General features: G+C 35.6%; 4 protein-coding genes across 10 annotated transcripts in view; 3 read left to right on the top strand and 1 right to left on the bottom strand.

Moving 5' to 3' along the window:
- The first annotated feature begins 1,695 nt into the window (after nt 1-1,695).
- Nucleotides 1,696-3,274, top strand: LOC116172798 (zinc finger protein 782-like). Of its 2 annotated transcripts, none has more exons than XM_031490067.1 (2): nt 1,696-1,770; nt 1,824-3,274. In XM_031490067.1, exon 2 carries the CDS (start codon nt 1,831-1,833, stop codon nt 3,232-3,234), a length of 1,404 nt encoding a protein of 467 aa, XP_031345927.1. In that variant the 5' UTR covers nt 1,696-1,770; nt 1,824-1,830; the 3' UTR covers nt 3,235-3,274. The 2 variants fall into 2 exon arrangements, with proteins under 2 accessions (XP_031345927.1, XP_031345928.1); XM_031490068.1 differs by having other exon boundaries at nt 1,711-1,770; nt 1,828-3,274.
- Nucleotides 3,275-7,720: 4,446 nt separating this feature from the next.
- LOC116172801 (zinc finger protein 555-like) lies at nt 7,721-9,285 on the top strand. Of its 4 annotated transcripts, none has more exons than XM_031490072.1 (2): nt 7,721-7,811; nt 7,852-9,285. In XM_031490072.1, the coding sequence occupies exon 2, from the start codon at nt 7,866-7,868 to the stop codon at nt 9,237-9,239; it is 1,374 nt and encodes a 457-aa protein (XP_031345932.1). In that variant the 5' UTR covers nt 7,721-7,811; nt 7,852-7,865; the 3' UTR covers nt 9,240-9,285. The 4 variants fall into 4 exon arrangements, with proteins under 4 accessions (XP_031345932.1, XP_031345933.1, XP_031345931.1 ...); XM_031490073.1 differs by having other exon boundaries at nt 7,723-7,807; nt 7,863-9,285; XM_031490071.1 differs by having other exon boundaries at nt 7,725-7,811; nt 7,863-9,285.
- A 2,982-nt stretch (nt 9,286-12,267) lies between these two features.
- Nucleotides 12,268-18,629, top strand: LOC116172797 (zinc finger protein 761-like). 2 transcript variants are annotated; one of them, XM_031490066.1, is made up of 3 exons: nt 12,268-12,351; nt 12,403-12,733; nt 18,372-18,629. In XM_031490066.1, exons 2-3 carry the CDS (start codon nt 12,406-12,408, stop codon nt 18,530-18,532), a joined length of 489 nt encoding a protein of 162 aa, XP_031345926.1. In that variant the 5' UTR covers nt 12,268-12,351; nt 12,403-12,405; the 3' UTR covers nt 18,533-18,629. The 2 variants fall into 2 exon arrangements, with proteins under 2 accessions (XP_031345926.1, XP_031345925.1); XM_031490065.1 differs by lacking the exon at nt 18,372-18,629 and having other exon boundaries at nt 12,403-13,852.
- A 233-nt stretch (nt 18,630-18,862) lies between these two features.
- The window catches only part of LOC116172794 (cytoplasmic aconitate hydratase-like), a 33,272-nt gene continuing 28,594 nt past the window's right edge, over nt 18,863-23,540 (bottom strand). Inside the window, exons 9-11 of one of the 2 annotated variants that reach the window (XM_031490060.1) lie at nt 20,190-21,248; nt 20,021-20,143; nt 18,863-19,315 (exon numbers count right to left, since the gene is read on the bottom strand). In XM_031490060.1, the coding sequence (XP_031345920.1) occupies nt 19,013-19,315; nt 20,021-20,143; nt 20,190-21,248 (1,485 nt within the window). In that variant the 3' untranslated portion in view covers nt 18,863-19,012. Of the gene's footprint in view, nt 19,316-19,363; nt 19,926-20,020; nt 20,144-20,189; nt 21,249-23,540 lie in introns of those variants that run through there. The other variant, XM_031490062.1, reaches the window with a different exon arrangement.

Raw genomic sequence — 23,540 nt, forward strand, 5'->3', positions numbered from 1 at the left:
TTCAGAGTCGATCTGAGACAATTTTTTTCTCGGGCCTCAAAAAAAGGCAGTGTACAACCTTCCTTTTTTACCAAAAATCGACTGCACCAAAATTTCTCGGGAAAACACTTTTTCTTATTAATTTTGGTGCGTAGAATCCAAAACAATTCGTACTTTTTCGATCAGACTTCTCAATCAAAAGTTATAGACTAGAAACCAATTTCGAAAGAAAATTCAAAGGGCTGTAACTTTTGAACTAGTAGCCCAATCTTGGAACTGTTTGAAATTATGGATTCTACAGGCCACATTCTATAAGAACATTTTTTTCCGGGTCGATCTGAGACAATTTTTTTTTCGGGCCTCAAAAAAAGGCAGTGTATAACCTTCCTTTTTTACCAAAAATCGACTACACCAAAATTTCTCGGGAAAACACTTTTTCTTATTAATTTTGGTGCGTAGAATCCAAAACTATTCGTACTTTTTCGATTAGACCTCTCAATAAAAGTTATGGACAAAAACAAATTTCGAAAAAAATTCAAAGGGCTGTAACTTTTGATCTAGTAGTCCAATCTTCAAACTGTTTGAAATTATGGATTCTACGGGCCAAATTCTATAGGAAAATGTTTTTTGCCTCAAAAAAAGGCAGTACTTTTAAGTTATTCAAATATTTGAGAACAATTTAGAAATGTTTAGGGAAAGTTTCCATTGTCACAAAATGAAATATAAAAATCCGATACAACTGAATACCGAACGATCCTGGAGTGAAACTTTTTGACTCGATAGTCTACGTAACTTAAAACCAATAGGGACCTTTCTTATATCCTTATTAAGACCATGTGTACCAATTTTCAAAGCGATCGCACGCGTCTAAACAAACCATCATGCACACGGACAAACGGATGGTCAAAAATGGATCTGTTCCAAAATCGCTAGGATTAATTTCAGAAAGGCGTACCATGTGCACGACGCTTTGAAAACTGGTACACGTATTCTTAAGGATATAACTGGTATAAGAAAGGTCCTGGTAGGTACCTCCTATATAATAATATAATAATAATAATACGCTGTTACTCCCCTTAAATTTGTATATAACAATAGAAATATAAAAAAAGCTAACCCCACACAAAGTATAACTTGATTTTTTAAGTAGTATTAAGCCTTTTATCTAGTATACTATTTAAAATTTTTAATGAGTGACAAGTATTTTGATACTTTTTACTGAATTCGAATACTTTTCAAAGTAAGATAATGAAATACTTTCCAAAGTATTCAAATACTTTTTGAAAGTATTCTGCCCAGCTCTGGCTACCATAAGTTAAATTTTTCTACGTTAGGGGTTGCGAGACTGCTTCCCGGAGGTAATTTAGTAAGCAATTATTGTAGATTGTAGAAAGTGGTTAGTAGACTAGTAGTACATAGGGATCAAGTGACCGTCGAGTCACCTTTGGAATTTTTGTTTATAAATTGTACTAAACTCGAACTCGACAGTCACTTATTTTTGATCACCCGATACATTCCGTCGTACACTGACTATTCTGCGAGCTTCCTGACCGAATACTAGCCCGGTGTGCATCTTTTTCACTTACACGATAGGCTTGTATAAAAGTAAATGTGTTCCTTTATTTATAAGGATCGAATTTTATCAATTATCACTGTATGCTTATTGCAAATTTTCCCGCCCATAATTTGAAGTCTATGTTTGCGCCATCTAGTGTCGTATAAATGCCTAAAGTACATGTGTTTGAATTTTTAGGTTAGGTTTTCAAAATCTTTTAAGCTATCCAGGAATAGGTAGGTACAAGTGGAAAGTAATGTATTTAATTTTATCTAATGTTAATTCAAAGGAAGGTAATGGAAATCAAGACTGAATCCGAGTTTGATCAAAAACTCAACAATACTGAAATATATCTTAATAGTTACATTAAAACCGAAGTAGATTCAACCATCACCACTGGCACCAATGGAAATGCAACAAAGATCAAGGATTGTGCAGAAGAATTAGAGCTGACTTCTTGTAACTTACTAAGAGTTACATCCAAGGATGATGAGAAACCTATGGTCAACCCTCACTCACAAATTTTGGGAGAAGGTGAAAGTGAAAAAGAAGGCAAATTTGGACTATTTAAATGTACTCGATGTCCTCACACAGCCCAGACAAAATGGACCTTGCGGAGACATTGTTTATTAGCACATAAATCGCTGTTTACTAAGTGTAATCAGTGCAATTACTTAACTGACAAGCCGGGACTATTAAGAGATCATAAGAGAAACCACGACCCGTTAGCTATTCAGCATAGCTGTCCAAAATGTAAATATACAACAAAACATAAATCTTCATTGAAAAAGCACATAAAATTACATTATCCCTCTCCAACTGCATTACACTGCGCACAATGTTCCTATGCCACAAACTATAAGGGGAACTTGATTCAGCATGTTAAGATACATAGAAATACACAATTATTAACATGTAATCGATGTGCATTTACATCATTTTCAGATCACGAGTTTAACGCCCACATTAAGAAACATGATATCTCTGGCATTGTGTACGTGTGTGACATTTGTTATTTTTCGACACCGAATCGTAAAATCTTTATTCCACACTTGAGGGTACACAGTACTGTAAAACCACTAAAGTGTGATCAGTGTCCGTTTGAAACAAAATACATAAATAGCCTCAGAAAGCATAGTGAAACTCATGGCAAAATGAATTTGTTGAAATGCGACCAATGTGGTTTTACAGTTGGCACTGAATCCTCTCTGAAAGCCCACATCGCCGAGCACAATCTATACAGCGTCGATTATAAATGCAATCAATGCTCATTTACCTCGAAAAGTAAGATTAATGTAAAAAGGCACGCTCGTATACATAGCAAGTTTGCAGTAGTCCACTGTAATAACTGCACGTACTCTGCAAATAACAAAGAATCTCTGAGGCAGCATTTCAGAATTTGCCAGAAGAAAATAGATGACCATTTGACTGATCTTTCTACCGAATTTCAATGTGCTCACTGTCCATATATAACGAAACGTAGGGCACGTTTCAAAAGACATACTCTTAAGCACAATCCTGAAAATGTAACAAAAGGTAATCAATCTGGTTGCGGGAGTACATTAAATTTATCCTCCCCTAAACACAAGCCTGTTGGTATCGAGTTTAAGTGCATTTATTGTGGGTACTTAACAACGGACAAGGGCGTCTACAGGAGTCATGTTACAGATCACAATGCTTCAAAAGTGTTCAAATTGTAGTTGTTTATACCTAGTGAATAAAAAACCTTAATTTTGTCTTTCATTTATTTTAATGTTAACACTTTCGTCAAATGAATTAGGGAGCTTGCAGCATAGTAGGTACGTTAGCTGATGCAAAAATGACTGCGGAGGTCAATAGATTGAGGGTGTTAAAATTACCAGGTTGAGATATCAATGTAATTGGGCGCAATACGACCGTTGTATTGATTGCACTGACCATCTGGATGCTTGGGCCACGAGATAAGCACCCGAACCTTCCTTTAGTTCTGCACCTCCTGATTTCTACACAGAGTGCATGTTTTCAATCTTGAACTTACAGCCACAAATAATATGCATTGGCCCTTCAGGCATTAATATTAGTTCACCACGGTACCACTGAGTTTAGGTGCGCCGATTTTCTTTTGTTACAGGATCGGATTCGCTAACCGGAGAGCTCTCTACAACGACCGAGATTTATTATTTCAAGGTAAGATTGTTACGATTTATCTGTGACTATACTTAGTATGCTTTCAGTATTCGCCTTAATCCTGCTTTTGGCAACCTTTTGTTATTTCAAGATATTCAATTAGTTTGCTAATCAATCATTCTCTATTGAGGGTTTCGTTAATTGGGGAATTTCAATTGTAAAGTGAAGTTACTAAGAATTGTGAGTAACGTAAGCCATAATTTTGAATATTTGGGGGAATATAGGGACAATTTTTTTGATTTTTACGTTACTACTACCCTCGTATCTTTTCAATTCATAAGCAGAGAGAGAAATTGAGTGGCGCTCAACCCCATTGGTAAGTATAGTAGTGAAGAACGAAGATCATATGTCCAGAACGAACTACCGCTGTGAAAGATCTCAAGCTTATGTTTTATTTTCCTCTGAGCTAGTAGGCCGTTTATACGGCGAGTTTGAGTCTAAGCAGCGCCAACTCTGTCTACTGTGATAATTGCTAATGAACGACTAAAAAGCCAGTAACTGAAAAAACGGCACTATAAAACCACTTTAAAGACAATTTCACAGTGAATAAGTCGAATCTGCTAAATAAATTGGCCGAATACGGATGTAAAATAACTACTAACTTTCTTTCGCTTCGTTTTGTACAGGGTGAATCAACGATTGCGCGGAGTAGCTTAATGCCTTGAAGATAAGATTTTTCGATAAGAGTGCTTTTGTATTATGAGATGGTTGAATATATTCTCCACATTTTAAAAATATTTGGAATTATACAGGGTGCGCCCACAAAGCAGGGCGCCAAATCCCCTGTATTTGAATGCATTTTAGAATTCTACGTGTAATTGTACGTATTTTTTATTATGTGGTTAAATATCCGAAAAACTAGTAGTTTTAAAGATAATTCGATTTGTAAGAAAAATTGGGCATTTGCATGCGTCAGTATAATGTCAAAATTATTACTTAAATTTCGATTCCAGGTTTTATCTTATATCCTGGGTTAAGTAAAAGTCAAATAAATAGATATACTATGAAACATTAAAAAAATAGCTTACAGGGTGTTTTTTATAGGTCCAAGTTTGCAAAACTTTATATTAATAAATCTCACTTTTTTAATGGAACACCCTGTATATTTTTCTGTCATCTTTTAGCTCCTCCAAAACCTTCAACTTTTGCTATTAATGTCCTATACCTATCTCTGATAGTTTTCGAAATATCTTGGTTTTCCTGGTTTTTATATTCTAATCTTAAATAACTTATATATAAATTACATAATAGTGAGGTGGCCATGCAAAAAAAAGGCAATTGTTATCTATATCGTCCAAAACGAAAATCATATCGATTAATTTAGTTTTCAAACAATTTATTTTAAGTCCAAAAATTGGAGTATAAGTAAAAACATTTGACGACAAAGCAAATTTAATTTAACTCCTAATGTCATCCAGTCAGTGATATTAGTTTCATATTTTTTCATATTCACCTCATTATTATGTAAATTAGAACTTTCAGATTAAAATATAAAAACTAGGAAAACCAAGATATTTGTTTATGTTTTTACTATCAAATTTATTCTCCAGTTTTTATAGTCAAATGAATTATTCGAAAAATGAATTAATAAATATGATTTTAGCTTTGAACGAGGCAGATAAAAATTGCCTTTTTTTGCATGGCCACCTCACTAATTATGTAAATTACATAAAACTTATTTAAGATTAGAATATGAAAACCAGGAAAACCAAGATGTTTCGAAAACTATCAGACATAGGTATAGGACACATCAAAAGTTGAAGGTTTTTGGAGGACCTAAAAGATGACAAAAAAATATACAAGGTGTTCCATTTAAAAAAAGTGAAATTTTTTAATATGAAGTTTTGCAATTTTGAACCTACCAAAAAAAACACCCTGTAAGCTAGATTTTTTTAATAATAAAAATAATAATAATAATATTTTATTGTGTGTTGTTGTTTATACACTTACACTCATCAACAAAGATAGATACATAAAACAAAAAACAATAAGACAATAAAACGGACGTATAGTTACAATCACATTGTGTATATGAACGCAGAAGACTTACAATAACTAACAAACTCGTCGAACGAATAAAAAGCATTACTTAATAGAATTTGTTTAATTTTCAGTTTGAATGTAGAAAAAGGTAATGATTGTATATTAGCTGGGAGACAATTAAACAAAAATTGGGACTGATATCGTATACCAAATTGAGATATTGCCAATCTGCAAAGGTCAGTGCGAATATTGCCCTTGAGTCTAGTGTTATGGTCGTGAACTTTTTACTGTAGTAGACATATTTTGCTTAACGTAACACACTGCAGAAAGGATACAAATACAGGGAAGAGTTAAAATTCTTAGGTCAATAAATGCCTTACGACACTCGTCCCTATAACCAAGACAAGATATGACCCTAATAGCTTTACGTTGGAGTTTAAAAATGCAATGCCAATGGGAGCTATGACCCCATGCTAGTATGGCATATGACATAATACTGTGGGCATAGGCAAAATAGGCACTTGTAGTAATATTAATAGAGGTATTATAACGCAATCTAGTAAGTAAAAATATTGATTTATTTAATTTTTTACTTACACTATTGCAGTGATATTTCAAATTCAATTTTGAATCAATGTTGCACCCCAAAAAAGAGATTGACTTGCAACTAATTTCAATAACACCTTTCTTTAAGGACAGAGGCATAATAGTAGTTTTGGATGCATTTAATTTTAGTTTGTTGTCCGTGCACCACTCTGAGACAGCAGCAACGCCTTCCTTTACAGTTGAATACGCAGCGTCAAGCACTTGATCAGTAGATATCAGTGTGGCATCATCGGCATACAATATGCATTCCACCTTTGATGGCAAAGATGCAGGTAGGTCATTTATATAAATTAAAAATAACAATGGGCCAAGAATGGACCCCTGGGGTACACCATGCATAATCGGTAATTTCTCGGAAATGACATTATTAAAGATGACACATTGATACCTCTTGCTCAAATAAGAAGCAAGTAGTGACGTTGCTGAAGTTGTAAACCTCTCCAAGCCTGCGTGCGTTAATGTTTCATAGTAGATGTATTTATTTTACTTTTACTTAACCCAGGATAAAAGATATAAAACCTGGAATCAAAATTAAGGTTAATAATTTTGACAATATACTGACACTTGCAAATGCCCAATTTTTCATACAAATCGAATTATCCTTAAAACTACCAGTTTTTTGGATATTAACCATACAATAAAAGAGGTACAATTACACGTAGAATTCAAAAATGCATTCAAAGTCAGGGGGGGTTCTATTTAAAAAAATGTACCATTTTGGCACCCTACTGTGTGGGCACGCCCTGTAAAACTCCAAATATTTTTAAAATGTGGAGAATATTCAACCATATCATAACAAAAAAGCACTATCGAAAAATCTTATCTTCATGGTATTAAGTTACTCCGCGCAATCGTTGACTCACCCTGTACTTAGACACCAGCCAAATTTGTGTGTAAGATGGGTTGCATAACTGTCACAACCATATCAATGAATTGTTATAGCACTGTCTTGTAGGTATATCTGGTTTAAGGTAAATCGACTTCGTCTTTCTAACGCGGCGGTGTTATTTAAATCAAATGCCATCCAAACCCCTAACTGTCCCCACTGCAGCGATGTTCCTTAAACCATATACAACATATAGTTTTGAAATGTCCCAGTAAGTTAGTCCCCCGAAAGCTAGGGGACACCATTAACAGTTTCTATTTAGTTATATCAAGTTATCAATCAATTAAGTCTAAACTTACAATTTAGTAAGCAATTAATGAAGATTGAAAAAATGGTTATTAGACTTGCAACGAATAGGTAGTGTATTCGGCCGTACACTGGCTGTTCAGCCAGCTTCCTGGCTGAATATTAGGCCGATGTGCATATTTTTTCGTTTGAAAGTAAATGTGTTCCTTTTATTTACAACTCGAATTTTATCTAATCACACTGTATGCTTATTTCAAATTTTCTCGCCCATAATTTAATTTTGCGCCATCTAGTGCCGTATAATGCCTAATGTACATGTGTTAGAATATTTAGGTTAGGTTTGGTACTTTTCTAATATCAAAATCTTTTAAGCTATTCAGAAATAGGCAGGTAAATTGAATATAATGCATTTAATTTATTGTAACGTTAGTTCAAACGAAGGTAATGGAAATCAAGACTGAACCCGAGGTTGACCAAAAACTCAACAACACTGAAATATATCTTAATAGTTACATTAAAGTCGAAGTAGATTCAACCATCACCACTGGCACCAATGTAAATGCAACACAGATCAAGGATTGTGCAGAAGAATTAGAGCTGACGTCCTGTAACTTACCAAGAGTTACATCCCAGGATGACGAGAAACCTATGGTTAACCTCCACTCTCCAATTTTGGAAGAACAACCTTGTGAACTAAACAGTGAAAGTGAAAAGGCAGGCAAATTGAAATGTACTCAATGTCCTCACATAGCCCAGACAAAATGGACCTTGCGGAGACATTGTTTATTAACACATAAATCGCTGTTTACTAAGTGTAATCAGTGCAATTACCTAACTGACAAGCCGAGACTATTAAGAGATCATAAGAGAAACCATGACCCGTTAGCTACTCAGCATAGATGTCCAAAATGTAAATATACAACAAAACACAAATCCTCATTGAAAAAGCACATAAAATTACATTACCCCTCTCCAACTGCATTACACTGCGCACAATGTTCCTATGCTACAAACTATAAGGGGAACTTAATTAAGCATGTTAAGATACATAGAAATACACAATTACTAACATGTGATCACTGTGCATTTACAACATTTTCAAATCATAAGTTTAATATCCACATTAAGCAACATGATATCTCAGGCGTTGTGTATGTGTGTGACGTTTGTTATTTTTCAACATCGAATCACAAAACCTTTCTTAAACACCTTAGGGTACACAACACTGCAAAACCATTAAAGTGTGACGAGTGTCCATTTGAAACCAAATACAGGGAAAGCCTGAAAAGGCATAGTGAAACTCACGGTAAAGTAAATTTGTTGAAATGCGACCAGTGTGGTTTTACAGTTCGTTCAAAATCGTCTCTGAAAGAACATATGGCCGAACACATAACCAATGTCGATTATAAATGCAATCAATGTTCATATACCTCGAAAAGTAAGACCAATGTAAAAAGTCATGCTATTATACACAGCAAGTTTGCAGTATTCCACTGTAATAACTGCACATACTGGGGAAATAACAAACTATCTCTAAAGCGGCACTTTCAATTTTGCCAGAAGAAAGTAGAAGATAAACATTTGACTGATACTCTAAGACAGCACTTCAGATCTTGCCAGAAGGGAGTAGGGCATACTCTTACGGACAATCCTGGTAATCAATCCAGTTACCAGAATACATCAAGTGTATCCTCCACTAAACACAAGCCTGTTGGTATCGAGTTTAAGTGCATTTATTGTGGGTACTTAACAACCGACAAAGGCGATTACCGAAATCATGTTACAGATCACAATGCTTCAAAGGTGTTTAAATTGTAGTTGTTCATGTAATTATAGTGAATAAAAAACTTTATTTTGTCTTCCATTTATTTTATTATTATTAAATGAATTGGGGAGAGTACCAGTATAGCTGATGAAAAAATGACTGTGGAGTACAAAATCAACATATAAGGGTATACCAGGAATAGTGATTGGACCAAATGGAACAAACCATCAATTCCTCTTATACTGCACATTCCTGTGTTTTCCATTTGGAGAGGAAACTGTGGGAAGAATAGGAAAAATGACTGTATATTAAAATATAAGGTGGCGGGTCAATAATACACCCAGCTATTTGGGGGTGTAGTTCAAAGTGAACATTTCCACTTGCCAATTTTACATTTGATGTGGACATCTTTTTTGCAATACGATTCCGTCACAATCTCTTCATCCCTACTATACCTACTAGGACCTAGGTCGATACTGACTGTAGGAAAATTTTGTTGGACCTTTTCTTGAAAATTTCCCCACAGTAAAAACTCCCATCAGGATTGCATTGTCATATACAGTGTATGTGTTAAAAAGTAGACGTGCCTAGGGATTTACCCATATTGTTTTTCCCTATTTCTACCTACTCTTAAATGACAAAATCCTTCTGAAGTGCCCCTAATTTTATGCAACCAAAATAACGTAAAACAAAGATCTGGCTGTCACATTAATTAATTTGAATATTGTTACTTTGGCTTCATAGGAAATAAATCCCTTACGCTTCATAAACTGCGACTTCCACTATATCAATTGAGAATATCAACGTTTTCTTCAGTTGAATACAATGCGAATTATCATTATTTCCAACGTGAAATGTCATTTTTCTAAAACCATCTTTAGAAACAACTAGTATCGTCTCTGAAAAGGGTGACAAAAACGCGATTTTCCTCTCTAGTGAGGAAAAGTAAAGAACAATTGCTACATTACTCTTATTAATGACATTTAAAATTGAAACATACCCGTATCTAGATTGCTATGTATCAAACTTCATAATTGCATAATGCATACGTTAATTTTTTTAATTTTTGATTGTAGTTTCATAAAAAATTGTGTGTAAAACTTGAGAAGAAAGTGTTTTTCAACGCTCGTTCAATTGCCACATGAGCGTAGCTTTGAACTCGAGTTGAAAAACTCCACTTTCTTCTCTAGTTCTACAAATAACTATTTAATGCGTTTGCCCCATTGAAATTGATACTTTGGTAACTGGAATGGCAGCACCTGTAAACCCCTTGACGAGAGAGATGGGTAAAGGTAGGTATACCTCATCGTGTTCCACTCACGTGACGTTTGCGTTTTACAAATCAACGTGCCAGACAAGGATAATTATACCAACAACGTGCCAGACAAGGATACCTACCACAGTGGCATAGCTAATAATAGAAATAAAGCATTAAATTTCACTATGAGAACTTCATTTGCCAGTCAACCTTTACCTCAATTACTCCCTGTAAATACGGGGCGATCAGAAAGGAAAAATTACATAATATTTTTGGCAATATCTCGTTAAGGGACTAACCAAAAACATCGAAAGTTATTCTTTTAGATGCGGATTTTAATGCTCTTCAAATAACCTATGAATTGTTTTGGATTCTATTTTTCTTATAGAACGTGACCTGTAGAATCCATAATTTCAAACATTTCCAAGATTGGGCTACTAGTTCAAAAGTTACAGGCCTTTGAATTTTCTTTCGAAATTGGTTTCTAGTCTATAACTTTTGATTGAGAAGTCTGATCGAAAAAGTACGAATTGTTTTGGTTTCTACGCACCAAAATTAATAAGAAAAAGTGTTTTCCCGAGAAATTTTGGTGCAGTCGGTTTTGGTAAAAAAGGAAGGTATAACACTGCCTTTTTTTGAGGCCCGAAAAAAAAATTGTCTCAATCGACCCGAAAAAAATTTTCTTATAGAATGGGGCCTGTAGAATCCATAATTTCAAACAGTTCCAAGATTGGGCTACTAGTTCAAAAGTTACAGCCCTTTGAATTTTTTTCAAATTGGTTTCTAGTCTATAACTTTTGATTGAGAAGTCTGATCGAAAAAGTACGAATTGTTTTGGATTCTACGCACCAAAATTAATAAGAAAAAGTGTTTGGTGCAGTCGATTTTTGGTAAAAAAAGAAGGTTGTACACTGCCTTTTTTTTGAGGCCCAAAAAAAAATTCTCAGATCGACCCGGAAAAAAAATTTTCTTATAGAACGTGGCCTGTAGAATCCATAATTTCAAACAGTTTTCCTAAAAAATAATTATGGAAGTCAATTAATTAATCTCCTTTAAATTTGCATGGGATTTCTTCTATCCCGCTTGTCGATGCAACACGTTGTATAATCAAAACATGCAAAAATATGAGAGTGAAGCACCAGGAAGAAATGATATACCAACACAAAATGAAACAAATAATACAAATGTTAACAGTACTAGCAATAGTAGTTTTAAGCAGGGAATGGAAGATGTCAGTAGACTTACACGAGTAGGTAGAATGATTAAAAAACCACGTTATTTAAACGATTGTGGTTCTAAGTAAACTTAATAATAGTTAAATTAAATAAAAATTTGTCGTTGTACCCATTAATTTTTTTTTGTGAATTTAATGTTATTTCTTAGTTTTATTTATACATATCAGAGAAAGGAAGATTTCATACATTGATTTGGTAACTATGTAAATGGTAGAATACGATAACTAAGTAACGTTGTTGATATTAGACAAATTTAATAAATTCTTTAAATCTTTAATTATATTTGCAATCCTTACGAAAAATTGTAGACGTAAATCGTCTGTCGCAAGTTATCAATCAATTAATTATAAACTTACAATTTATTAAGCAATTAATATGTTGTAGAAAGTGGTTAGTAGTAGACTTACAACGAATAGCAGAAATATTAGGCCAGTGTGCATATTTTTTGATTTACAGAATAGATTTGTATGAAGGAAAATGGTCCCCCTTTATTTATAACTTTCGAATTGTATCAATTATCAAGCTGTAAGACCATTTCAAATTTTCCCGCCCATAATTAAAGGTTTGCGCCATCTAGTGTCGTATAAATGCCTATGTACATGTCTTTGATAATATTTAGGTTAGGTTTTGTGTTTTTCAATTTTCAAAATCTTTTAAGCTATTCAGGAACAGGTAAGTGGAATGTAATTCATTTCATTTATTGTAATATTCGTTTCAACGAAGGTAATGGAAATTAAGACTGAATTCGAGATTGACGAAAAACTCGACAATACTGAAATATATCTTAATAGTTTCATTAAAACCGAATTAGATTCAACCATCACCACTAGCACCAATTTAAATGCCACAAAGATCAAGGATTGTGTAGAAGAATTAGAGCTGCCGTCTTCCGACACCCTAACAGTTACGCCCAGGGACTATGAAAAAGCTTCGGTCAATCCTTGCTCTCAAATTTTGGAAGGACGACGTGGTGAATTAAACTGTGAAAGTGAAAAAGAAGGCAAATTTGGACTATTTAAATGCACCGAATGTCCTCACACGGCTCAGACCCACCGTATGTTGCGAAGACATTGTTTATTAGCACATAAATCACTGTTTAAATGTAATCAGTGCACTTACATAACTGACAAGCAGGGACTTCTTAAAGAACATAAGAGAAACCACGACCCGTTAGCTATTCAGCATAGATGCCCAAAATGTACTTTTACAACAAAGCACAGAAGCTCATTTAACAACCACAAAAAATTCCATTATCCCTCTCCGACTCCATTACACTGTGCACAATGTTCCTATGCCACAAACTTTAAGGGGAACTTAATTAAGCACGTTAAGGTACATAAAAATACACAATTATTAACATGTGATCAGTGTGCATTTACAACATTCTCAGATCATACTTTTAACGCTCACATTAAACAACATGAGATTTCTAGCGTTATGCATGTATGTGCCGTTTGTTATTTTTCAACAAACAGTCGCGAATCCTTCGTTAAACACTGTAGGGTACACAATGGCGTAAAACCATTAAAGTGTGCTCGGTGTCCGTTCGAAACGAAATACACAAATAGCCTGAAAAGGCATAGTGAAATTCACGGCGAAGTGAATCTGTTCAAATGCAATCAATGTCCGTATACGGTTTTCGGTGAATCATCTCTGAGAGCACATATGGCCGAGCACAATCTGTGCAGTGCCGATTATACATGCAATCGATGTTCGTATACCTCGAAAAGTAAGACTAATGTAAAAAGGCATGCTCGTGTGCATGGCAAGTTTCCAATATTCCACTGTAACAACTGCGCATACTGGGCAAATTCCAAAGGAAATCTAATACAGCATTTCAGATCTTGCCAGAAAAGAGTAGGGGAAGAGCATTTGACTGATAGAACTTTTACGGGATTTCAATGTGTTCAGTGTCCATTTAGAACTAAACGTAAGGCGTGTTTCAAAAGACATACTCTTCAGCATAATCCTGAAAAAGTATACAAAGGTAATCAACCTGATTACAGGAATACATACAGTTTATGTGCCGTTATCGAGTTTAAGTGCATTCATTGTGGGTACTTAACAACGGACAAAGGCGATTACCGAAAGCATGTTACAGATCACAATGCATTAAAGGTATTTAAATTGTAGTTGTTTATGTAATTATAATGAATAAAAAGTTTATTTTGTCTTTCATTTATTTTATTGCTAACACCTTCGTCAAATGTATTAGTGAGATTGTAGCACAGTAGGTACGTTAGCTGATGCAAAAATTAGTGTGAAGTAGTTTACAAGACCAAGTCAAACGCAACAAATCAAATTTATTTCTTATTCAGGCGTCAATGGGGTGGGGGAGGGGGCTGTTGGAACACAGTGATAGATGGGAAGTGGCGACAAGGTAGCTAGTGGAGGTTTATTGAAGAATCGAAGCTGATAGGATACAAGAAAGGAGGAAGTATAAGCGACAGAACAAGAAAGGAAGGCTATAACAGATGGCCTCAGAACAAGAGAAAATGGCTAAAAGGCAAGTTTAACAAGACAGAAGACCTTGTAAAGTTAGGGAGACATGTCTCAAGGTGGTTGCGGAAAAGAAATGGACGAATGATCGATGTTAAAAGACGAAAATAAGTTGCTATTAATGAAGATGGAAGGATCTCTACAAAGCCAGTAAGAATCCACCAGACATGGAGGAGTAGGCACAGAACGTGATGTGGATAAGGACTAGCAGCTATCGAAGGATGGCAAGAGGATGGAAGAAGTAAAGTAATATGAGTGTAAGTGAAGAAAATATAGTAGTTCGCGTAAGACAAGAAAAACTGAAGCAGATAGACCGATTCAATACTACAGAATACACATTGCTGGTAACATAAACACAGAAGTACGAAGTGTAATAAAAACAAGGAAAAACAAATCCAATTGTTAGAGAGTTAAAGTATGAAATAATGAAATGAAATAATGAAACCCTCGAGTTCGATCAATTATAGTTAGTTAAAATGAAAATGGATATTTACCTTGTAAAGAAAGCGCTCGGGAGGGCAGTCTTCTTACCCGGCGTTTTTTGAAGCGGCTGGTAGCGTGACCCCTTCACACGGTGCGATTTGCAGCGCCGCAAGTAGCACGAAGCGATTTTCAGAAGCGCCTTCACGCAAAACAAAAGAGCACGTACCATAAGTGGCTTCGTTTTTTAAAAAAATGGTGTCTGGTTTGAGAAGAGTTGATTTACTTGTGTATCATTTTCTTTAGTAAAGAGCGTACATATTTGTGTACCTTTGAAGGAAGGCGAAGCCGTATTAGCCTAAACACTTCATATTGTGTGGTAAAAACCATTGTAGCACGGTGCGGAAAATTCCATAATTATAACAGAAATTGTACAGAAGAGACTTGTAATAAATTTCAGTTCTTACTCATCTGAGAAATAAAGCTAAATTCTCATTGGGAGGAATAGATTTCCGCATAACTGTATCTTTTTTTCAAAGAAAATGTCCACTCTACGGCGTTTCAAAAATGCATCGTGAGAAGGAGCTCTTAGAATCTTGCAAATATAAAATACAAATGAGAGTGGTGCACAAATCGAAAAATCAAAGCATGCGGTGCATATCTGGGTCCGCCAGTGACGTCACTACACGCGGCGAAAACATTCAGTAATCGAGCAATCCTGTATTATATTTTTTATTTGTTACTCAGTTGTAAACGTTGATTAACAAGACAAAACGCAAACGGGTAAACGTCATGTTTAAACGCTACTGACTTGTAAAACTGACAGCAGACCTGTAAAAATTTAGTTAGTAATCTAGTAATTTCATTGGCCAGAATTAATGCGAAGTCTCTGTTACATGGATAACATGATATTTTAGACATTTCTTCAAGATCAATTTAAGAACTAATTATTTACGTTTACAAATGAGTAACAAATAAAATATTGTACATTATACGCCAGGTAATAGTTCTTACTGGCTCTAGGAGATGACAAGCTCGCCTAATGGCTCGCTAGTCAATTTCTCCTATCGCCAGTAAAAACTCACTTACCTGGCTAATAATGTAAAATACTATTTCACTACTAGCGTCTCTTGACATGATTATATTAACCTTTTTTCCACTTGTAAAGTAGGCTTTCTCGGCATTTGTTCAAAGTGGTTAATAATGTGGATATTATTAACTAGTAGTCAATAATGAGAACTATGTCACGCTGTCACTTTTAGAAAACACAACCCGAAATTTCGCTCAATAAACGTTTAGACAAGTTCTCTAAAATGAATAATTGCCACCATCCGCCATTTCCAGAGAACTTACATACCTAAAATTATCACATTTTGAAAAAATTCGAACGAAATTACTCTTTGAAAATATCTCAATGACAGAACAAAATACGGCCCGTTTGACTTGTACTTCTACGTACTTGATTGACATGTTAAATTAATAAACAAAAAAATTCTGTCCAACCGTTCACTTTCTTATCAATATAATATGTTAATTTAGAGGATTTCAAGTGCTAGTAGTGAAAAAAATAGTATATATACCACGGTAGAGAAGTCTATTATTGCCTTCGCACCTTACACCCCTCGAGATGTAATCTTGGTGCTCAGGCAATAATACTGTACTTCTCTACCTTGATATATAATGTATTATTAGTATACGGACCGTGGTATTATATAGCATCCTTGCTTAAGGGTAGATAAAGTGAAACAAATGAGTGCGCATTGTCAGAAGCTTTACAATGATTTATATGACTTTTAAGTTTTGTATTATACACGACGATAAAGGGAAACTAACCATCTCGTGAAAGTATCTTTCACTCAATGGTTAAAATATCCCTTTATCATCTTGTATAATAAATAACTATTATATTGTTGTTTATGTTTAGAAAAACATGCTACCTGATTACCATATGGTTAGATTTCTTTTTCCTCCTTTAATTTTCTTGATAGTCAAACAAAGACCCTCTTACTCCTCCGAATTTTCACTTCCATGCTGTTCGGATTTTGAATCATGTTCACTGCCAAATGATGCAGATTTCCTCATCAGTAATACTATTGTCTTCTTTGTGCTGTGCACCACGCTTCAACTTTTCAAGCATCTAGATCAGGGGTCGGCAACCTATTGAAACGGAAGAGTCAACATTACAATTTACAAAATTTCCCAGTTTTTAAAGAGCCACAAAAAATTTTTGATTTAATATTATAGTATATACAGGGTCCTGCAACAGTGCGTCGGTTTTTCCTACATAGCTGATACATGGTAAAAAATATTGGTGGTTGTGGATCTACAGAAATTATTCTTGAATGTACAGGGTGTCCCATTTTTACGATGCCAATAAATAACTGATCTTTTTAAATAGACCATCCTGCATATTTTTACTTGTTTCAATGCCATTAACTCAAACTGCTATAACTATTCTCTTTCAAAGGAACTACCGCTATTCGATTGTCTTTTGTGTTCTCTTCAATGTTTATAAGGGGTGCCCTGTGCTTAAACCCAGCAGTTTTTATGTTCAATATTTTTCACAAAAGTACCTACTCATTAATTAATTACGTGTTTATACATCGGAGTAGGCTGCTATAATAAAAAAAAACCAGAAAGTAAACAAGTGTCAGAAAATAGATAATTATTTGCTGCAAGTGTACTTTTCAATTCGTAAACAAATAATTTCGAACAAATGAACTAATTTCTTTAGATAAATACGGAGAGCCGCAACTTTATATCAAAAGGGCCGCATCCGCAGGTTGCCGACCCCTGATCTAGATGCATACAAAAGGGTCCTGCATTCTGCGAGATTTTTAATTAAAAGTAAACTACAAAAAATCCATTAATAGTACCAAAAACCATATACCACCAAAATAACACATGTATCCTTGACGTTATTAATGGTAATAAAAATAATATTAACACTATTCATTTATAAGAGTTTCGCAAAAGAATAACTTTACAAAATAATGTAAGAGATTATCAAAAAACAAAACCATCTGTTCTTCGATTTACCCTTCTCCCCGGCCTTCCCAACTAACGAGCCAGCCCCTATTTATATGAACCAAGTTATAATTTTGGGGGTTGTTTGAATCACATTCCAATGTAAACATAGCACTAACGGACAAATGTATACATAATAAACGAATGTATGTCACGAAACGTTGCGTTTAGTAACACAAGATCAACCACTTAGTTTAAATGCACCTCGTCTAATTTGTGCACCTGAAACGAATGAAAAAGGCCCTAAAGGTTCTACCAACACTATACCATTAGAAATAGTCAATTTTTTCAGTACACAAATTACGGTGGAGACCGAAAGAACTACAAAATAATGTTGCAATTTAGCTGTTTTTTTATACAAAACAAAGCGCATCCAATTCTGTAATTCGTTTACCATTCATTTTTGTCTCCTGCCACGCATGATATCGAAACACACCCTGTACAAAACATTACCAGAGGTTTTGACACTAGATGCATTCTAGTGAGCAATTTGAAGATATACCGTGAATAAAATTAAGAACAACGCTTACCTTAAAATTGTCATTTAAAAATGCAGTTGGGATTTTATGCTAAACATATTTGGGTAACGGGATAATGTCTATTTGTTCATTCCGAAAAGTTTCATCTTCAAGATATTTAGTGGCGGTCCCCAAGAGTATACTACTGGTCCTATTTTGTTTTTAATTATTGTAGACTTACTACCCGAATGCAAATCTGAAAGCCAAAGTATATGTTATTTGTTGCAGATCATGGCTTTCCTTCCCAATTTGTTAGTTTGTTATTACATGTGGGAAACATTGGTTGGTTAGTGACAGGATTAGACAACAACAAAGTCTACAAAGTACTGTCTACCTTGAGAAGACATTGTTCTGGACATCTTGCTACTTACCACAACAGTTACAGTTGATAAACAGCAGCTCAAAACATGTTTGTGTTAGGATACCTATTACAACATATTAAAGTGTATATGGAAATCCCTCTATAGTGTAATACATTGTTATATTTTCAACTTCCACAAATAAAATATTTTAAAACAACTACAACATCCTATTCATTCGGCGATTTTCTTGTCAATGGTCATTATATGGTACCTACCTAGACCATTTTTAAACCAATTAATTTTACTGAATGTATCTAACTTGTTATTTACATTAATCTATACAATACTACTCTTGTGATTCTCTACATGACAGTTAAAGGAGTAGAGGAAGAGGTAACTAGACACAAACCCCCAAACTTAAGAACATCAATATATTAAGATATTAACAACAGCATCCCTAATAAATGCACATGTCCTGTGTTAAAATTAACCCGATGCATACAATAACAAAAAAAAAAAGTATAAAAAATTACCCCATCACATCGAATGTTTGATATTTAAAACAAATTAAGATCTAATAACTTTACGCACCATATAATTGAGAATGCCACCGTTTTGATAGTAAGTCAAATCGACTTCCGTATCGAACCTGAGGATAACCTCAAAACTCTTTCCGTTGCTAAGACTGACAGTTATATATTGTCCCGGCTTTAACTGGCTTGGTAAATCGATATTGTACACTTCGTGTCCGGTTAAACCTAAGGTCGACGCGTTCTGCTCGGGTAGAAATTGCAGAGGTATTATCCCCATGCCGACAAGATTGGAGCGATGTATTCTTTCGTAGGATTCGGCGATGACCGCACGTACTCCCTGAAAGGAACAATAATCAACTGTTTAATAATTAATTGTCGCGGGCGGGATTTCTACTCAGATTGCATCATATGTTAGGTAATTGCTGCAGTTCAGTTAGTAGAGGCACAGATAGCAGACTGCTCACCTTATGCATTTTATGGGTAACAGGTTTAGGTATACTTAAAAGCGCCCTCTATTGAGCAGCAGTATAAACATGCACCGTTTAAAACTGTAAGAATACGCTTATGCTGCACCAACTGTAAGGCAAATTCTTTCTTAAATTAAACAATGGTGGCTCAGTTTACCTCAGTCATAGCATATCACTGTAATAACACCAATAATAATAAGGAATTGGAAATATCCAATTTTTAGGGGCTTTCAATTTTTTGCCTAAATCCATAAGCGTCATTTACAATTTCAGACGGCTGCTGCTCAATAGAGGGCGCTGGTGTTGGTGTATATCTGTGGTACAGATTATTATTTTTATATCCAATAAAGGTTAGGAACACGTCGATTATTGCTTCTGATATAGCAAACATACTTCGATTAAATGAGCAGCACATTCAGTTACTCTGCGAATCTTCAATGTAAGAAGAAAACATACCCATCAGGCGTGCTTCTAGCATGGCTATAGGAAGAACAGTTTAAAAACAACCAAAACTATATCATAGACACATTGTTTTTAGCTAACCATAATTCTAGAAATCTAGACAAACAACTTACCAATAAATATGGTCCTTTTGCAGCCCAATCACGACTAGACCCACTACCATAATCCTTCCCGCATACCAATATTAAAGGAGTATTAGTTGCAGCATATCGTTCGGCACAGTCAAACACGTCCATCTAAAATCCTACAATCAGCAAAGTAAAAGTTTGACACTACTCTCACCTCTTCACCAGTCGGCAAGTAGAGCGTTTTCGGCGCCGCACGATTTAAAAATTTGTTAACCAAACGAATATTGGCGAAAGTTCCGCGCGCCATAATGGCGTCGTTCCCTCGCCTGGATCCGTACGAGTTGAAATCCTTGGGCGTTATACCTCTCTGGGCGAGGTAACGCGCCGCGGGAGAACTTCTTCCGATGGAACCGGCCGGGCTGATGTGGTCGGTGGTAACAGAGTCGCCTAAGAAAAGCAACACGCGGCAATTTTCGAGAGGTTGATGTAACGGTAATTCTTTGCTCATTCCCTCGAAGAACGGCGGGTGCTTGATGTACGTGGAGGAATCTTCCCAAGTATACAGGTTGCCCGAGGGGGCGTTTAGAGCTTGCCAGTTCGACGAGCCCGTTTCAATTTTCGCGTATACCTCCTGAAACATGGCGGGAATGACGTACTGTTTTTCAATGGCGTGGATTTCATTGCGAGTGGGCCAAATCTCTCTCAGGTATATTGGAGATCCGTCAGTACGTTGACCCAAAGGTTCCTTTTCAAAGTCGATGTCTACAGTTCCCGCAATTGCGTAGGCGATTACAAGCAGCGGACTCGCCAAGTAGTTTGCTCGGGTACTGGGATGAATGCGGCCTTCGAAGTTACGGTTGCCGGATAGCACTCCGCAGCACACCAGGTCGTTCTTTTCGATCGCGTTTGCTATGTTTTCGTCGATACTGCCGCTGTTTCCTATACATGTCATACAACCGTAGCCGACCACGTCAAATCCGAGCTGCTCCAAAGCGGGAATGACACCAGATTCTTGTAGGTAGTAGGTGACGACACCGGAACCAGGTGATAAGCTGGTCTTTATATATGGAGCTACGGTCAGACCGGCAGCTACTGCTTTCTTCGCAAGTAAACCGGCGCCTAACATAACGCTAGGGTTGCTCGTGTTTGTGCATGATGTTATAGCAGCGATGATCACGCTTCCATGCTTTAGCACATACTGGGCTCCATTGTACATGAATTTGGAAGAGGCATTTAAGTGGTTGTCTGATATTCCAAATCCTTTAAAACTGACCTGCAAAAAAGAAACAAGCCCTCTATAATAGCCCTAAACTTTCCGAACATACTGTGTATCACATTTTTTAAACGTCTTTATCTTTGTTGAACTGAAGTAATTTAGACAAAAACGTAAATCATACAGGGTGATTTATTTGCCAAAACGGAAAAAAGGGCCTACTTGAAGGCGTAATTCTTTTGTTTCAATAGGTCATAGCTTACTAGATATCAATGGAAAATAGAACAGAACTTTTATTTTCAGATACTGACAGGGGAAAAGGTTTATACCAAGTAGTGAAATTAGAATATCATACTACCATAATCTAGAAACTAAGAAAATGCTGGAAATGATTTTAGTTTTATTTTATTTTATTTTAGTTTGACACGATCACCGCTAGGGAACAAACACAAAACAAAAATGTTTCTATATATTTTAGAGTGAAGACGATTAGATGAGTGAGGTATGGTTTAAAAGTTGATACACCAAAGATTTAAGAAGCATATGAGCACTGTTACTCCTCAACAAACCAAAGGTTCAACGTTTCTTCCAACTATCATAAGATTTTCGTGTAGTCGGGGTGGTATGGGGAGGATTCCGTACCCCCAGACCCCCAGTTATACATTCTCAACCATCAAATGCGAGTCCTCTGCTGGGGTTTGGTTGAGTAACTCAAAAGGGATCCTCAAAGGAAGCGGGGGAAGGGGGGTTAATTCTGTAGAAAGTCAAAAGATTATTCCATTCTTAGACATCAACTATAAAACACGATTCAGAATAGGAGGAAAATAATATGCGCAACATGGAAGTAACGAGCGATCAAAAATGAGTGGCGGTCGAGTCGCCTTTGGAAGTTTGAGTTAAGTGCGATTTCCCATGTAAACAATAATTAAACATAAGCCTAAAGCAGAAAAAATCAATGAAAAAGCCGAAATAATAAAAAAGAAAAAGGAACAATATAAGAAATTGCCCAACACAAAAGCAGAAGAAGGACTTGAGGGAATACAAGGAGATAAATAGACAAATGAAGAAAAAACTAGTCTAAGAAAAAAATGTGTTGACAAATAGAGCAATATACAAGAAGAACAAGAAACTCAAAGAGTCTTGGAGGATGTTAAAATCTGAACCAGCACAAAAAAAATCTATTATATAATATACGGGGTGACAATGAAACTATTATCCAGGTTCTCATTTCAAAATGGCTTCAGATAAAATTTGAAATTTTAGTCAACGATGTGCATATTAATTAAAGTAAATAAACAATTACTATACAGGTGTCACCAGAATTGATCAGAATTCCGTTATTTAGTATCGCAAATTATTTCTAATTATGACAGCAACCAATGGGATTTGGAGTGACATAACGAAATAATAGTATCTATGCTTTTTTGTACAGAGTGGTTAAAATTCATGGTTCGCCATTGGGATTTCCGAAACGGGGAGAAATACAGGCTAGTTAAATGGGGGCCAAGTTGCCCCTTTTTCTGTGTTAAAAAACGCATTTTTCAAAAATCTTTGAAAACAACAGAGATATCATCGAAAAACTGAATCTGTTATCAGAATTTCCATGACACGCTAGAAGTAGAAGCTACAGCCTACTACTTTCTTATGGACGCCATATCACATTTTTACGAAATGAGATAAAGGACAAAAAAAGAAAAATAATGACGTGACACGCTGTACATACTTTTACCATAAATTTACAAGAAAAGTTTCAACATCAAATGTTTTACATTCGTTTCTCAACAAAACATCCACAGATAACTAGAACTTTCGGAATCAACATGGCTTTGGTCCATTTGTCAGTTTGACATGTCACTATTTTTCTTTCTTTGTCCACTATCTCATTCCGTAGAAATCCAAGATGGCGTCCCAATATTAAAATAAGAAGAATTAATATTGAAAAAGACACAGTCAAGAGAAAACAATCGAGACGACAAGGGTATACAGGGTGGTGTTTTTAAGTGGATCATTAGAAGTATCTCATGAACGGTTTGGAATTTCAATTCGGGACCCATTACCTTTTTGGATAAGGTGACCAACTTTCCATGTTAAAAAATCGGGACACCACTGCGCCCCCCCCCCCCCCACTTGCTTACCCATCTAACTGACTGTTGGCTGTTGCACCATTGAGTAATCTTCAGTCTTCACTCAACGGTTGCACTACCAGAATGCATGACGCATACTATTTCAAAATTTTTAATACGTCAGCGCATCAGGTATATCTGTTATCTCGGTCTTGCTTTTCCAAGTGAATTGAATGTAACGTAACTGTAATCTGGGTACTGTTGGGTGCCGCATTGTTTGTTGTAGGTG

This window comes from Photinus pyralis, unplaced genomic scaffold, assembly GCF_008802855.1.
Source record: "Photinus pyralis isolate 1611_PpyrPB1 unplaced genomic scaffold, Ppyr1.3 Ppyr1.4_LG5, whole genome shotgun sequence".
NCBI classification, from domain to species: domain Eukaryota; kingdom Metazoa; phylum Arthropoda; class Insecta; order Coleoptera; family Lampyridae; genus Photinus; species Photinus pyralis.